The sequence below is a fragment of the Psittacula echo genome (genome assembly GCF_963264785.1).
Source record: "Psittacula echo genome assembly, chromosome: 4".
Lineage (NCBI taxonomy): Eukaryota > Metazoa > Chordata > Aves > Psittaciformes > Psittacidae > Psittacula > Psittacula echo.
In genome coordinates this window covers 105,913,439-105,928,899 of record NC_137738.1, presented here as the reverse complement: position 1 = coordinate 105,928,899, position 15,461 = coordinate 105,913,439, and the positions used below count along the sequence as shown (strand labels likewise).

Genomic DNA, 15,461 nt, shown 5'->3' with positions numbered 1-15,461 from the left:
GGGATGGGAGTAGCATCATCCCAGCAGTGATGGGTGCCTGTGTAAGGCAGGAGGGTGAGAGTTTGCACTGTCGTATCCCTCATGAGTGTGTTTTGGGGGCCTTGGTGCACTGGCCAGCCTGAAAGGCAGCAGCAATCCCTGCTATGGGCTTGGAAGGCTTGAGCCACTGAGATGGCCAGGGTGGGTTTCCCTGGCCTGCTTGGCTTTGGCTTGGGATAATGCTTTGGGTTAGACTGATGTGCAAGCTGTGCTTTGAAACACATCAGGCTGGACTTTCTTTGGGAGGAAACAGCACTTTAACAGCAAGTGTTTTCCTGGGGTGGAATTTTTTGTTACCAGGGTCCCTACCCGCCCCCTGTAAATGCTGCTTTGCCTTTGTGAAGGACAGCCCCTGTTCTGGTGCGGGGCAGAGCTCTTTACATAGAGCAGTTTGGTGCCTGTGCAAGGCCAAGCCCCTGGGGCCAGACTGTTACTCAGAAGGAGAATCCCTACTCCATAAATACTGATGTAGATAGTTTTAAGCTGTTGTTGAAAAGAAACTTGCGGTAGCTCTCTTTGTGCAGCTTCCCGTCTTGTTGAAATTAAAGCTTTCTTTGGGAAAAAACCCAGTTTGGTCCTTTTTTTTAGCTGTCATCTCACACTGGTACTTCCCCACCATGCCACAAGTTGCAAGCCCTCTGCTGGGATGAAATGCACATCAGAGAATCACAGAATGGTTTGGGTTGGAAGGGACGTTAAAGCTCATCCAGTTCCAGCCCCTGCCATGGGCAGGGACACCTTCCACTAGAGCAGGTTGCTCCAGGCCTTGCACAGCTTGGCCCTGAACACTGCCAGGGATGGGGCAGCCCCAGCTTCTCTGGGCAACCTGTGCCAGGGCCTCACCGCCCTCACAGGGAAGAACTTGTGCCTAAGAGCTCATCTCAATCTCCCCTCTGTCAGGTTAAAGCCATTCCCCCTTGTCCTGTCCCTACAGGCCCTTGTCAAAAATCTCTCTCCCGATTTCTTGTTGGCCCCTTTATGCACTGGAAGCTGCTCTAAGGTGTTGCTACTTCAGGCATTGCAGTAAAGCTTTATTTGCCAGACCCAAAGGAGAGATTTTAACCAGAGTGGAAGACAACTAAAGGTCAGTAAAGTGACTTTTACTGGGCCTTGCACTGCCTGCAGGAGGAGTGGCACAGCCTGGGGCTGCAGGCATGCTCCCCAGTGACTTGGTGCATCCTCACAGCCCCTGTACCAGTGTGCAGAGATGATGGAGGCAGAAGCACTTCACCCAACACCAAGAGCAGATGATACCCAGCGGCTGCTTAGGAGTCAGCACAAGCCCCAGGCAGTGGCTGCAGCTGTACTGTCACCAGCATGGCCAGAGGACAGGGCTGGCACTGACCTCACTTGAATGAAGACAGCATCGTTTCTACAGTGTGCAGGAGTATAGTTTGCGGTAGCTTAAGGTCAAGTAGAAGCAACCAAGAGCCATGAGACAAGACAGTGGAGAAATCATTTATTGGCACAGTTGTTCCAATCACATACACCACAGCTCTGTCTCACTGGTGAGTAAGCAGAGGCAAGGGGCTATTTTACAGTGCAAGGGAGAGCCTGCTTCACGTGTTCCAGGCATGTAGCCTCAGCAATATACTTTGTGCTTTAAAATGAAAAGAAATGCTCTTTCACTATATTAGTGTCAGCAAATCACGATCCCTCCTACACAGCCATTACACCTCCCCCAGTAATAAAAATAAGGATTTATTTCTTCTTCCTTAATGCCTGTGGCTCAAAAAGGAAGGAAAAAAAGCTTCCACTGTGTGCAAGTTAGCAAGAATCCTCCAAGCATCTGCATGAGCTCCCTGCAGCAGACCCGGGGAACAACCCTCATCCCTGCTCAGCATTCAGCATAGGCCATCCCAAAGCACCACATCAGTGTTGGGTGCAGCACCTTACCAAGGCATGACCCCGCTGTACACATCAAGCTGCAAGGAAGTGGTTTGCTCCTTCCATTGTGCTCCTAGATGCTTGCAGGACATTAGATCAAAGGCTCATGGAGGTCCAGCCAGGCCCTTCCTTAGGACCAATAACCCCTGACTACAGCAGAAAAAGCGGATAAACAGCTGAGGAACAAGTGGTTTAAAAAGCAGCCGAGTGGATGGAGCAAGGAATGCACAAAGGACTTACTGGAGGCAGGAAGGGGCCTTAACGCAGCTCCGGCCAGAGCCAGCCCCATATCAAGTTCATGAGTACATCATAATTAATAGCTCTAAGTTTAACCAGTTCAAGGCACATGCTAACATACCCTGCTCATTTTGGGCACCAACAGTCAGAACAACCCAGCCAGGGAGGTACAAATCACCCCTGGCCATGGCTTCCCAGCAGGGTCCATTTCCACCCCCCCACCAAGTCCCTAGTCCCAGCACAAAGCTACTGCTTCCTACCTTCCCAGCAACAAACATGGCTGGAAGGGGTCCAGGCTAAACAAGTATCATGGCACAAGTGGCCAACGAGCCCTTCAGAGTCCTCTGAGCAGGGAATGTCCCATAGCTGTGACCCAGCAGGAGCAAAGGGGTGGTGGAGAGCAGTTCCACCTCCAGCTCCACCATACAGTTAAAAAACAAAGATAAAAAGCTTTAATAAAGTAACTTCAACTATAGTCTCTTACAAGGGGAGGCTCTGCACTCAACCCACTATCAGTTAAAAGCATCGGGGACTCAGGGTTGTTTGATCAGGTTACATCCTCTTCCAGTACTGCTCCGTCCTGGGGATGCCAGCCACAATCTCGGACTCGATGCCACAGTGGTCCTCTCCTCGGAGGATCTTGAAGAAGCCTGAAAGCAACCAACAGCACAAGTCAACATCCCCATCGGACCACAGACAACAGGGAAGGGGTTGCCCCTGGCAGCATCCAGGGTGCCTCACCGTTGTCGCCCCAGTCAGTGTTCCAGGAGTTAGCAGCCAGCCAGTACGGAGTGCCGTTATCCACGCCCCAGCCCAGGAGCCGGATGGCATGACCTCCAACCTGCTCCCCGGACACGTGCTGGTAGACCCCTGCAAGGAAACACACCAACACATCAATGGGCACTGTGCTGCTGCACCTCAGAGCGCCCACAGCTTGCGAGACATTGGATAGCAAACCCCACAGACCGGCCAAGAAAGTGAGTTTGGTTAAACCATTAGAATCACAGAATGGTTTGGGTTGGAAGGGACCTTAGAGACCATCCACAGGCAGGCATGTATCCCATTAGACCAGGTTGCTCCAAGTCCCGTCCAACCTGGCCTTGAACACTGCCACGGATGAGGCAGCCACAGCTTCCCTGGGCAACCTGTGCCAGGGCCTCATCACCCTCACAGGGAAGAACTTCTGCCTAAGAGCTCATCTCAATCTCTCCTCTGCCAAGTTAAAGCAAACCTGGAGCTTAGTGTAGAGTCTGAAGGAAGGACTGATGCCCAGCGTCAGCTCAGCACAGGACACCCAGAGCCACTTGGCAAGGGGCCCAAAGGCAGCACATCCCAAGCAGTTCATAACAGGGAACTGGGGTCCACATCAGGAAAGCCATCTGCCAGGATCTTACTTAAAACCTTAGCTGTCATTCCAAACCCTAGCTGCAATTCTGAGGGGTCCCCACTGGGGCTTCCTCCCTGAGCCAGTCCCAAGCACTTATTCCCCTTGCTATAAATCAATGGATAAGGGAGATGGTACCTTTTTCCCACGTTCTTGTAACACCAGGTACTTTAGTGTGAACTTGAGATCTCCTCTCAGAAGTGAGTAGAGGGATGGACCCTATGGATGTAGCAGGGAACAGGGCTCCCTGCAGCCTCAGCGCTGATGCTTACCAGACTTGTACATTAGGAAGTCCTCATAGACAATAAAGGCTCCTTCCACTGGGCCATTCTTGTAGATCTCAGCCATTATTTCCTTCTCACTGCGAGGGACACCATAGGAGGTGATGCCTAGGGAGGAAAAAAGTCCCACCATTAGTATGGCATTGTCAGTCTACAGAGACCTTGGCATGGCTGGACAGAGACTGCTCAGCATGCCCCTGCAAGAGCTCCTCTCCACTTAAAGGCTGAATTCAAACTCAACTGCTCCAGAGGCACTAACACAGCCAGGGCAGGAAAAGCGGACTCCAACCATCCCTCTTCCAGAGGGAAGCATTTAACCCGAGTTCTATTCTGTACCTGAAGACCTGTTTCAGACAGCTTCAGTAGAAAGTTTTCTCCTTGTTCATCCTCATTTCCAAAACAACCCAAATTAGTCAAAGACAAGACAAATCCCACAGATTATGTGTAGGGTTACATAACCAGATTACATGTATAGGGTTTGCTACCACCACAGAGTAAGAACGAGGTGGCTTTGATACCAGAGTCCCACCATGCTCTTCAACCCAGGCATGTGCACCACAAGGACACAAATCAGTTCACCTGTCTCAGCTGTGCCTCAGCAAATACAAACTGTGCATCTGCCAGGCTTATGTTTGCTGCAGGACTGCCCATCACTGAGGGCACAGAGAATAACCACTATAAACCAGCTTAGGAAGAGGTCCAACCCTGCCAGCCCCATTGGGAACAGCTCTGGAGCTGCTATGCACGGAGCAGTGCTGGAGGCCACTCTCCCTTACCATAGTGCTTGTCCTCCTTGTACGAGGGTGAGTATCCAGGCTCGCAGTGCCGGCTGCACCTCGGGGTTTCTCCTCCCTCCCCAGTGCAGGGTGGTCGGGAGCCATTGACATGGTGCTCACAGGGTGGGATGGAGTAGGGACGGCAGCCTGTGGAGGAGAGATAGTAATGAATTGGCTGTCCCTGAGCACCTCTGTCCGAAAGCTGTGCTGGAGAAGGCACCGGATGACCCATGAAAACATAGGACCTTTCTGACCCAGAAATCCCACAGATATCAGTGCAGTGTGAGCAAGAGTAGGTATGTCACTGCTAGACGGGCAACCCCTGCCTCAGCAATGGGTTTCCCTCCGGACCTGCTTCCCACCACCTCCCCCTTGGAAATGTGATGGAAAAGATGGAAACATGAACCAACTCATAGCCATAGAATCACGGACTGGTTTGGGTTAGAAAGGACCTTAAGATCTAGTTCTAACCCCTGCCATATGAAGGGACACCTTCCACTAGACCAGGTTGCTTCAAGCCCCATCGAGCCTGGCCTTGAACACTGCCAGGGATGGCAGCAGAAGCCTTGCAGGGTTGTTAAGCCTGGCTACTGTGCTCTTTTCCTGGATGTCCCTCCTGCCACTAGATGCTGCTCATAAACCCTTGTCCCAGGGGCTGACCAGAGGGAGTCATAGATGGGGACAGGAGCAGCCATCTGGGATAACACAGGTATTTGAGCCCAGACCTGAAGGAGGGAGCATGCACAACAACAGAGACCAGAAGAGAGGCACTGTGAAGGACATGAACCTGTAACGGAGCAGAGATGCTCCTCTTTGCTGTCACAAGGGTATCTGCCAGGACTTACCCACATGGGAATCGTAGAGACCCCCCGACACCAGGCCCCTCTCTGTCCAGTACCTCCACGCGCCAGAGGGGTAACCACCATTGCACCTAGAGAAAGAGCAGCAGTTCCAGCTCCAGCCTTCTTAGAGCCATCCCCTTTGGGGTAAACTGAGCCATCGATTTTGAGGTGGTAAATTGAGGTGGCTGAAGGGAAGCTTTCAGCACGTTGAGTCCCTGCCTTCCCCAGGGTTTCCAGGCTTCAACACACCAAAGTGTTAGGGCAGGGAGCAGCTAAGAGCACCCATGCCTCCAAATCCCAAAGCAGTGGTGTCTCCTTAGCAGGTCCCTGGGTCAGCCATTGCTGCCAGGAGCAAGCAGAGGCTACAGTTTGGAGACCCAACTCTCTACCCTGCTCTCTACAACTGCAAAAGGCTTGTGCCTGAACACCAAGGCTTGGGGCTATTAGAAGATCCTTCATTTGGATTAGGCAGCTGACAACTCTATATAGGAAAGCACTGTTACGTGCTTGCCCTCCCACCACCAGCCATCATTATCCACTGCTGCTGGGGGTAGGATATGCCCCAGAGGGACTTTCAGTCCACGAAGTCACCTTTATGTTCCGACCTAACTCCAGTATCTACAGCATAAACTACTAGTGAGGCTGCCTGCTCACAGGGAGACCAGGAATCACAGGATGGTTTGGGTTGGAAGGGACCTTAAAGTTCATCCAGTTCCAATCCCCTGCCAAAGGCAGGGCCACCTTCCACTAGAGCAGGTTGCTCCAAGCCCCGTCCAACCTGTCAAGAAGACAGGGCTGAAATGATCAGCATCTCCAGGCTGTGCCCCTGCTCCTCCCACCCACCCTTTCAGTGCACAAGAACCAAGAGCAGCTCACCCCATGCCGCACTCGAAGCCGCAGCATGACAGCAAGTCCTCCGCCGAGACCTCCACGCTCACCTTGGTGTTTGTGTGAACACAGATCCTGTCTGAAATCGCTTCTACAGCACCAAAAGCCTGTGGGCAGCCCCCAGAAACCCAAGGGAAGACCATTAGAGCCAGACATGGGATAGAAACCAGGCAACCTTCTGGCAATGAGTACAGCAAGCATAAGCCTGGCTAGGAGAAGCTCACTGAGAAGCTCAGGCACTGCAGAATCCCCCCCATAACTTCCCATTTATTCAGTTCATTGACGAACTGATTGGCATTCTTTTTGTTCAGCAAACTCTGTACCAACATGACTTCAAACCGCCCATGCACTTACCCAGCAAGAGCCACAAGACCCCTGGTCTCTTATCTCACTGATGGTAGGGCAGTTAGGCCACTGTGTCCGTGAGTCGAAGGTATCAGGCAGCTCCATGTCTGCAGCAAAATCCACCCTGAAAGTGAGAAGAGAGAAGCCCTGCTACAGGGACACCAGTGGAACAGGACTGGGCGCGGAGGACTCCCCAGCCTCCTCTGAAGGTGACCTGGAGGACAAGGGCTCTTGTTTGCGTAGTGAAGGAGCATAGATACTTCTGAATTCCTCAGACCAGGTCAGCAGCTCCTCAAGTGTTTTAAGTTTCAAGGAGTATGATTGGTTAAGTATCTAACAGAACAGAGGACGGATGTTCCCATCCCCTTCCACATGCTTCTGTGTTTAATTCCATGTGTGATGCCCACCAAGCTGCACCTAGGAGACCCTCGCACATCCCAAGTGCACCAGGAGCATCCACACAAGCTTTTACAGGGTGCTCATCTTCCTCTCCCAGCACTTACCTTTCAGGGAGCTTGGGCCCACCCAGGAAGGTGCCGCAGAGCTTCTTCACATAGCTCATGTCAGTGTTGTAGAAGTTGTGCCCTGCCTGGAAGAGATACAGAGAAATGGGACACAACTCCTCACAGCCACCAATGCTGGGACCAGCCTGGCGCTCAAGATCTCCCTCAGACCCAACCAGTGTCTGACACTTGCTATACAACCCAGAGGCTAAGAGCCAGGCTATCTACAGACACAGAACACAGCCCCTTCCCTGATCAGTGCATCATGATCAGCAAGCTAAGGTCCAACCCTAGCCTTTGGCCACTGCAGCCTGGGTTTGGCCAGGTCACCAACACTTGCTGCTTGTTTCCAGCCTTCCTCCTCTTATCATTGCTCCTGCTCTACAGATCCATCAGTGCTCTGCTCCACAGAGAAGATCCACAGTTACTGTCACCATGGGAATCCCTGACAGCATCAACTCACTAGAGAAGGCAACTGGGACCAAGGCTGCTTTGAAGCAACCACCATGGTGAGACTCCCAGAGCTCAGCTATTGAGTCCCACAAAGAGACCGCTGAGCAATGCATCCAAAAGTACTCACCAAGCCAGTACTCACCTTCCAGGTGGTGTTGAGCTTGTTTATGTGGTTGACCAAGTCACTGGAGAGAGGAGGGTAGTGAGGAATGCTGCGAGCATTGGCAAAGGCCACCAGGACACACAGGATGGACACGGACGGCCACATCTTGGCTACAGACAGGAACACTCCACCTGCAGCCAGATTTGGGCATCATTGGAAACCTTTCCAAGGCAGGCTCGGACCCAAGGCTTGGCAGAAGCACCATCACAGCACCACGTGGCAGGATAAAACACGTGGCTGCATAAAGTCCCTCCCGATCCCAGTTTACCCCAAAGGTCAGGAGAGACGCAGGAGGAGAGTAACCACCCCCCTCCTGCAGCTCATAAGAAATCAGACAAGGCAACCCTGTCTGTTGACCACTGCAGGATTAGGAGTAACAGGAAAATATCTTTTTAAGCAGATCCAAGGGATTTGGAGGGTATTACAGGCTGTGTTTACTTCCACAAAAACGGAGAATAAGGACTAGAAGGAATAAGTGATACCCCACCTCCACATCAAACTGCAGCCTCAGGGATTTGCTAGCCCCTGCCCCAGCGACTGCCTTTCTTTCCTTTGAGGCTACCATTCCAAATCACATTTTTGGACTCTATGGGCTCACGCTGGCCAGCCCATTGCCCTGGGGACCTGCATGGGGGTTACAGCCCTGAGGTAGTGACCCCCTGCCCATGTCCGCAAGCACCAGAGCTGCCTGTGCTCCCCTCCCACTGGGGTTTTTCATAGGGGAGGCTGTGAAGCTGCTTCTCTTGGCACAAGACACCAGGAAAGTCCTTGATTCAGGGAACAGAGATGCAGGGGAAATCCAGGAGCACAGCAGCAGTGGAACACAACCTCCCACTCAGAATCACAGGCATCACCCAGTACAAAGATGCTCCAGGGTTTGGTGGTTTCTCTGCTCTCCTGCCTCCTTTAACCTCATTCACAACTCCAATTTAACTCCCTGTTAAGAGACGTCAGTTATTTAGCCGAAGTAAGCAGGGTTTAAGCAGCAGCTTCTCCCTTACGGCCCCAACACCAGCAACCACCATTCATTCCACATTCTCACACCTGACTTGGACACACACTCTGGCCATGAGCTGCTGAATCCCTGCAAACACACCAGGGCACCCTGCTCCAAAACCTCCCAGCTCCCCTTCCACCAACCCCACATCCACCCCAATGAGCTCCAACCCAACACCTCTGACCCTCCGCAGCAGCCTGAGCAGCAGAGATATTTAAGCTGTAATTCCTACTCATCTCAGTGAGCTCAACATGTGATCACCTCTGCAAGCCTGGGTTTAAGCCCTCCTGGGCAAATACACCGCAGCAGCCGGACATGCAGCTCTTGGCAGCAGCACTCCAGCCCTGCGGCCACAGAGCCAGCCGAGCCGGGGCAGGGATGGGGAGACACACACGTATTTCCTATGCAGGCTGCCGCCACCTACTCACAGCCAAGTTTAGCCTTCCCAGAGAAGAGAACCCAGCAGGAGTGCCCTACTTTCTGCCAGCGACAAGCCCAGGCGGCTGCAGCTAACTGTATAAAGGGGCTTGCTTTCTCTCCCCCTCCTCCTTCCACCATTTGTTGGGTTTTATCCCCACTCTGTGCTTCCAACAGGATGCCCAGCCCAAATGCTAGCTGAGTTTCAGCAGCACATGGGTTCTCCTGCCCCTCAATCTCACCTCTTGGAAGGGGTTTCTATTTCCTTGCTTAGAGGTTTCTCGCACGCAAGGGCCTCGCTGGTGTCCTCACCATGCTTAGGCAGCAGGAAAGAAGTTATGGCCAGAGAAACAAATATACGGTCCTAAGGATACTGTAGGGTTTGCCTTGTGCCCTTCAACATGGCCATAGGAAGGCTAGAGGTGAGCAGCCTCATCTGAAGCGCCTTTTCTAATGAAAAATCCTTGGAAACAAAATGAAAACCCAGCAGAAACCCAAATCAAATCAAACCCCAAACCCGATGCGCTTCCTGCAGTCAACTCTATACTGTCTGTAGCACAGAAGGGAAGCGTTTCTGAGGCCAGAAGCCACCTGATACACTTGTGTTTTCAATAGGTTGCTTGTAAATTTGCTGGCATGCTCAAACCCACCCTGCAAAGCCTCCCACATCAGTACAGCTCCTGATGGGCACACAAGGGATATCTCACATCCTCAGGTTACTGGGCCACACAGCCACAGACTTATTGCTCCAGACAACCTGAAACCAGACCGAAAATGATATCAGGCAGTTTCCCCTTGGACAGCTATCGCCTTCTAGGCTCTGCTGCACTGCACCCGCTCCACGGCATGGCCAGCGGCCAGCACACCCAGCAGCAGCACCGCGACACAGCCCAGTGCAACCTGAATAGCTCGGAGCCATTCGGTTGTTTCAGCAAACAAGCCTCTTGCCAAACCTCCTGCTGGCATGAAGCCTCCCTATGGGCCATGAGAGAGCTGAGCCCAGAGAAAAGAAGGGTCCAGGGAGACCTTAGAGCAGCTTCCAGTGCCTAAAGGGGCTACAATAAAGCTGGAGAGGGGCTTTGGACAAGGGTCTGTGGGGACAGGACAAGGGGAATGGCTTTAACCTGACAGAGGGGAGATTGAGATGAGATCTGAGGCACAAGTTCTTCCCTGTGAGGGTGGTGAGGCCCTGGCACAGGTTGCCCAGAGAAGCTGTGGCTGCCCCATCCCTGGCAGTGTTCAAGGCCAGGTTGGACAGGGCTTGGAGCAACCTGGTCTGGTGGAAGGTGTCCCTGCCTGTGGCAGGGGGTTGGAACTGGATGAGCTTTAAGTTGCCTTCCAACCCAAACCGTTCCATGAATCCATGAAGTCTCCTGTGGCTGTGAGGCCTCAGAGGGAGCTGACACAGCTGGATGGCACAGAATATCCCAAGCTCTGCGTGGAGAAGGAAGGGGAAATCCTCGATCTCATGTGATTCCTTCTCCCTGCCCCCCAGCTTTAGAAGCGCCCTGTGTACAGCAGAGCTATAAATAGGGAGCACAGGCACAGGACCCGCAGGATGAGTTTCCTCCAGCAGCAATTCGCCAGCCCCGGCAGCAACACGGCAAGCAGAGCTGCTGCTCCCACCATCAGTCACCCCTTCCTGCAGATACCAGCAGTGACACACTTCCCGCGGCAGCGTTTCTGCCTGTGTACTTCCCCCGCCACTGCTATCTCCTCCACACACACCTCCCTCCCCATAGAGCCCCACAGATGTTTTAGATATCAACACAAGAGCAGCACCAAAACCAGGCTCGCACCAAGAGACCTGCTCTTAAGCCTGCGCACTGAACAGGCCAGGGGAGCACCCTCCTTCCCTTTGCACCCCCCAATCTCTTGCAGGTGCCTTGCAGCACAAGGATAACCCTGTTCAAGCTGTCTTCACAGGTCACATCCTACCACAGCTTGAAAACACAAGCAAAGCTTGGCTGTTGGATGTCTTAAGACACAGCAGCTTCGCCCCAAACTCTCCAGGTGGGAGGAGGATGTTTGGGGCTTGCCAACAGCCTCCCAGGCTTCTCCATCTCCTCTGGGGCTGCAGATCTTGGCGCTGAGAACAAGCCCCCTGCTTTGGGACCCAAAATACCTTCAGCTTCTTGAAGGATGAACAGGAAATAACTGCGGGAAGCTCTGCCCACCAGCACACCACACCCTGATCCGGGCCCTCACACTTCAGACACTGCTTAAAAAGGGGAGATTTGGGCCACCTGAGAGCAGCCCTCGAGACACCCCTGTGCGAGCCAGTGAGGAGGAAGCACAGAGGCTGAAGGCTTTCCAGCGTGAGCTGGTCGGGGTGGCTGCAGCATGCAAGGGAGAGGAGCGTGAGAAGCAAGGTGCTGCAGCTGGTGCTGCACCACAGCCCTGCTGTGCTGCCTGCAACTGCAAATAGGGCACAGGGAAGGAGCTGACATCACCCAGGTGCCCTCTCCATCCATCCTGAGCAGCAGATCTCAGAGCTGGAGCCAGCTCCCGCCTGCTTTCCCAGGGACAGAGATCCAGCTGTATGGACCATGTTATCAGTAGGGTCCCACAGCCTCCTAGCAGCCAGGGGAGATGCGCAATGCCTGCTATAAGAAATCCCTCTGCAGTTCATTGCTGCAGAGTCCCACCACAAAGGTTGTAGGATATCACCCAGAACTCCAAACCCCCAAGTTCCATGTAATTGAGCATAGTCAAGAAATAAACCACCACCCAAAAAAACCCAAACCAGGCTGTTGAAAGCCCAGCTCACATGATTCTGTTCAGGCAGGTCAGGCCATGAGATAACAGCCCTGAAACACTTCTCAGCTCCTCCACTGTCTGGGCTAAACCCCTCCAGGCACAGACAGAGGCATCCACGTACCCTTTTGCAGGGGTTAGTGGAAGATAAGAGCTGTCCCATGATCACAGCTACAACACCCCCACCCCTCCAAGGTGAAAGGTGCTCAGCAAAACCCAAGTCATGTGTCCTCCTCACCCAGGCTGAGCTTTGTCCTTTGTTCTAGCTGCCAACGATTGTGCATGACTCTAAGCCACAATAAAGCAAGCATATAAACAGCGCAGTCCAGCTTAGCTTGCTCAGCTTGGGAGCACCAAACTCACGGCCTGGTGACTACATTACAGTTATTATTGAATTATCAAAGCTTGAACATTTTCCTTAAAAATAATTGAATAAAAAAGCATGAGGCACTCTTTCCCACACCCATTCCTCTCTTCCCCACACCCATTCATTTCCAGAAAAGCCAAATCCTTACAAGAAGTCTGATATCTGCCAAATAAACACATCTTGAGACAACCTGCAGTGCTGGCCTCTACAGCTTCCATTCACACACAGTGCAAGATTCTTCCCCAGTGGAGCTGCACTGATTTTTTCCACTCTTCTCACAGACCACTCCACAAACCAGAGTCTTGCACAAGCCCTCAGCAGACACCCTGCTCTACTGAAATTCCTTGCCCTTTTCTGCAACCTTCAACTTTGTAACCTCTAGGTAAACAGGCGAAGGGAAGCGATCTCTGCTGCATCACGCCCGCAGCGCAGCCCCGCTGGTGCGGTATATGGGTGACAGCTATATATGGATGGGAGCCAGAACGTGTGCCAGGCAGACCAAGGCAGCTTTTACCCGGCGCCATCTCCAAGCCATGGTCCTGATGCCAGACCCCAGCTCGGCAGCGCATCACGGGATCTTCCCACAAGCACTGCAGCTGATGCCAAACTGACCTCCTTCAGCAGACAAGCAGGGCTGGTTTGTTTTTCTTCCCATCTGCCTTATATAAACACGGTCTCCTCCCTCCTCCGGTGGCACTTAGGGGAAGGTTTAGCTGCCTTTGAGACTCGCTGCGGCTTAATAGCACTTTCCCTGCAACAAACCTCACCGCCGAGCCGCAGAGCATCCTTCCTGCATCCACCACCGCCCAAAATTCCCCCAAACGCAGCTGGGAGACACCGCTGCTGCCCAATGGGTGTTCCGCAGCACCTGGCGGGCGCAAGGCTGGGTCCCCCGCTGCTCCCCGCGGCGGCAGCGCAAGGGGTGCCCCATCCCAACGCACCCACCCGTGTCCCCCCGCTCCAGCCGTGCCGCGCAGCACCCATCCCAACCTCTCACCTGCCCTGCCTCTGCCCTTCTGCAGCGCCCGCACCGCGCCCCGCCGCGCTCCTTGCGCCCGCCGCGGCCCGTCCCCTTTGCACTCACCGCTCCGCACTCCCCGCGGCCGCGGAAGGGGCAGCTCTCGGAGGCTGAGTCACCCCCCACCCGGCCCGCCCCCGGCGTGACGGCATCCGGCCCGCGGCCCGCCCCGCTTGCGGATAGCGCAAGGAGGTTGTGTTCTGTGGCGCTTAGTTTGTATAGAGCCACAGAGGTGGTTTGGGTTGGAAGGGGCTTTAAGGCTTATCCAGTCCCAACCCCCTGCCACAGGCAGGGACACCTTCCACTAGACCAGGTTGCTCCAAGCCCCGTCCAACCTGGCCTTGAGCACTGCCAGGGATGGGGCAGCCACAGCTTCTCTGGGCAACCTGTGCCAGGGCCTCACCACCCTCACAGGGAAGAACTTCTGCCTAGGATCTCATCTAAGTCTCCCCTCTGTCAGGTCAAAGCCATTCCCTCTTGTCCTGCCCCTACAGGCCCTTGTCGAAAGCCACTTTCTTGTCAGCCCTTTAAGCACTGGAAGCTGCTCTGTTTCCTGCCCATCCTATCTCCAGCCTGCCAGTGTCTTTGAGTTTTTCACCTGTTAAGTCCTGCAGGTTTTTTCTGTGTTGCTGTACTGTTACTGTGCTGACTTCTTTTTTTCCCCTAATTCTGGCTGATTTTCAGAAATATGAACAGCACAGAAAAGTAAATTTCAGAGCTAGTTTCAAGCCCTGCTCTAAACAACCACGATGCTAAAGCTTCTCTTTATTGAGAAAGACAATACATGTATTTTTCTTTCTTAACCCTCTCTGGAAAAAGGTGGGGATAAAATACACACACACACATATATATATATAAAAAATGTATGCCCCATGACCCTCAGAAATTGATAGAACATTTAGCCTAGAATGGAAAATAATAACTAATCAGCAACCAAAAGTCTACTGACACCCAGCAGCCGGTGTAGAAAATCAAAGCTTGGCAATGGGAATCACCTGGGAATTATTTTGGACGATGAAAAGGTGAACCCTGAGATCCCCTTAGGAGCAGAGTGATCCCCTTAGGTGGCAGGGATGATCTGTGGTGCTGTAGAGATGGGGCAGAAGGGCTGGTCTGCAGAGACCAGACTGATGCAATGCTGCTGACTGGCTTCTCTAGACATTCAGGGAGCTTTAGAAGCTTTACAGGAGCTTAGGCTTCATGGCAGGACACAAGCAGATGCCAAACAGGATGGAACAGAAGCAGATGATTAATGCTCATTTCTTACCAGCTTTGCCTGCGGTGCTTGGGTAGGGCTGCTCCAAACTCTTTGGCCATCTGAGAGCATTTCTGCAAGGTAACAAATGCATCCCTTGGCATCTGGTCAGATCCCTCTCTCTGTTGGGTCTTCACGAGCATTGTGTACATATTTTTACATAAGTTTTAGTATTTGCATTCAACTTTTTGGAAGGTTTGTTATGTATTTTCTCTAGAAAATGAGAGAATATTCTTTTTTTCCCTACGCTGCCATTTATAGCCGATCATTTCCTTGGTCACATTCACATTTTAAATACTGGTTTTTGTTTAGAAGGCTTCCTAGTGAAGTGATGAAAAAAAACCCAGTAAAATAATACACTTGGCTGTACGCCCCAGTATTTATGCAGTAAAATTGGAGATGTTGTTGCTGTGCTTATTTATGCTTCGATGCACTTCGATGGCCTTTGGACCATTGATTGCCTTTACATATAATTTTTAGCCAGCAGAGAGCAAAGCCCTTCGCTATGTTTTTATTTATGCTTTGGCTATTATAATAATAATAAAAAAGTAAATAAATCACTTGCAACCTGCCTAACCTCCCTCTGACTCACACAGGACTCCTTTGCTCTGCTCAGTGCTCTGATTCTGCAGTTTTCCACGCTCCCTCTGAGGTTTTGTTGACATAAAACACATTGAAATGAGCCTGATTTGTGTCCTGCCCTTTGTACAATCGGGCTCAGCAGTTTTTGGGGCTGACATGGCATGTGACGCCAAGGAGCTGGAGTCAGGACATCACTACTGCTTATTTTTCCCAGTAACTTGCAGCAGTTACCCCTTTATTCCCAATTCCTCCGTATTTCCAGATAGTTTT

At 52.4% G+C, this 15,461-nt stretch overlaps 1 protein-coding gene across 1 annotated transcript; it reads right to left on the bottom strand.

The window, feature by feature from the left end:
* Positions 1–1,483: 1,483 nt before the first annotated feature.
* Positions 1,484–13,453, bottom strand: CTSB (cathepsin B). The gene is made up of 10 exons (XM_080616247.1): positions 13,334–13,453; positions 7,778–7,929; positions 7,183–7,268; positions 6,689–6,803; positions 6,323–6,441; positions 5,450–5,535; positions 4,605–4,751; positions 3,820–3,936; positions 2,905–3,033; positions 1,484–2,813 (listed from the first exon to the last, which is right to left on the bottom strand). Exons 2-10 carry the CDS (start codon positions 7,901–7,903, stop codon positions 2,716–2,718), a joined length of 1,023 nt encoding a protein of 340 aa, XP_080472373.1. The 5' UTR covers positions 7,904–7,929; positions 13,334–13,453; the 3' UTR covers positions 1,484–2,715.
* Between the last annotated feature and the right edge of the window lie 2,008 nt (positions 13,454–15,461).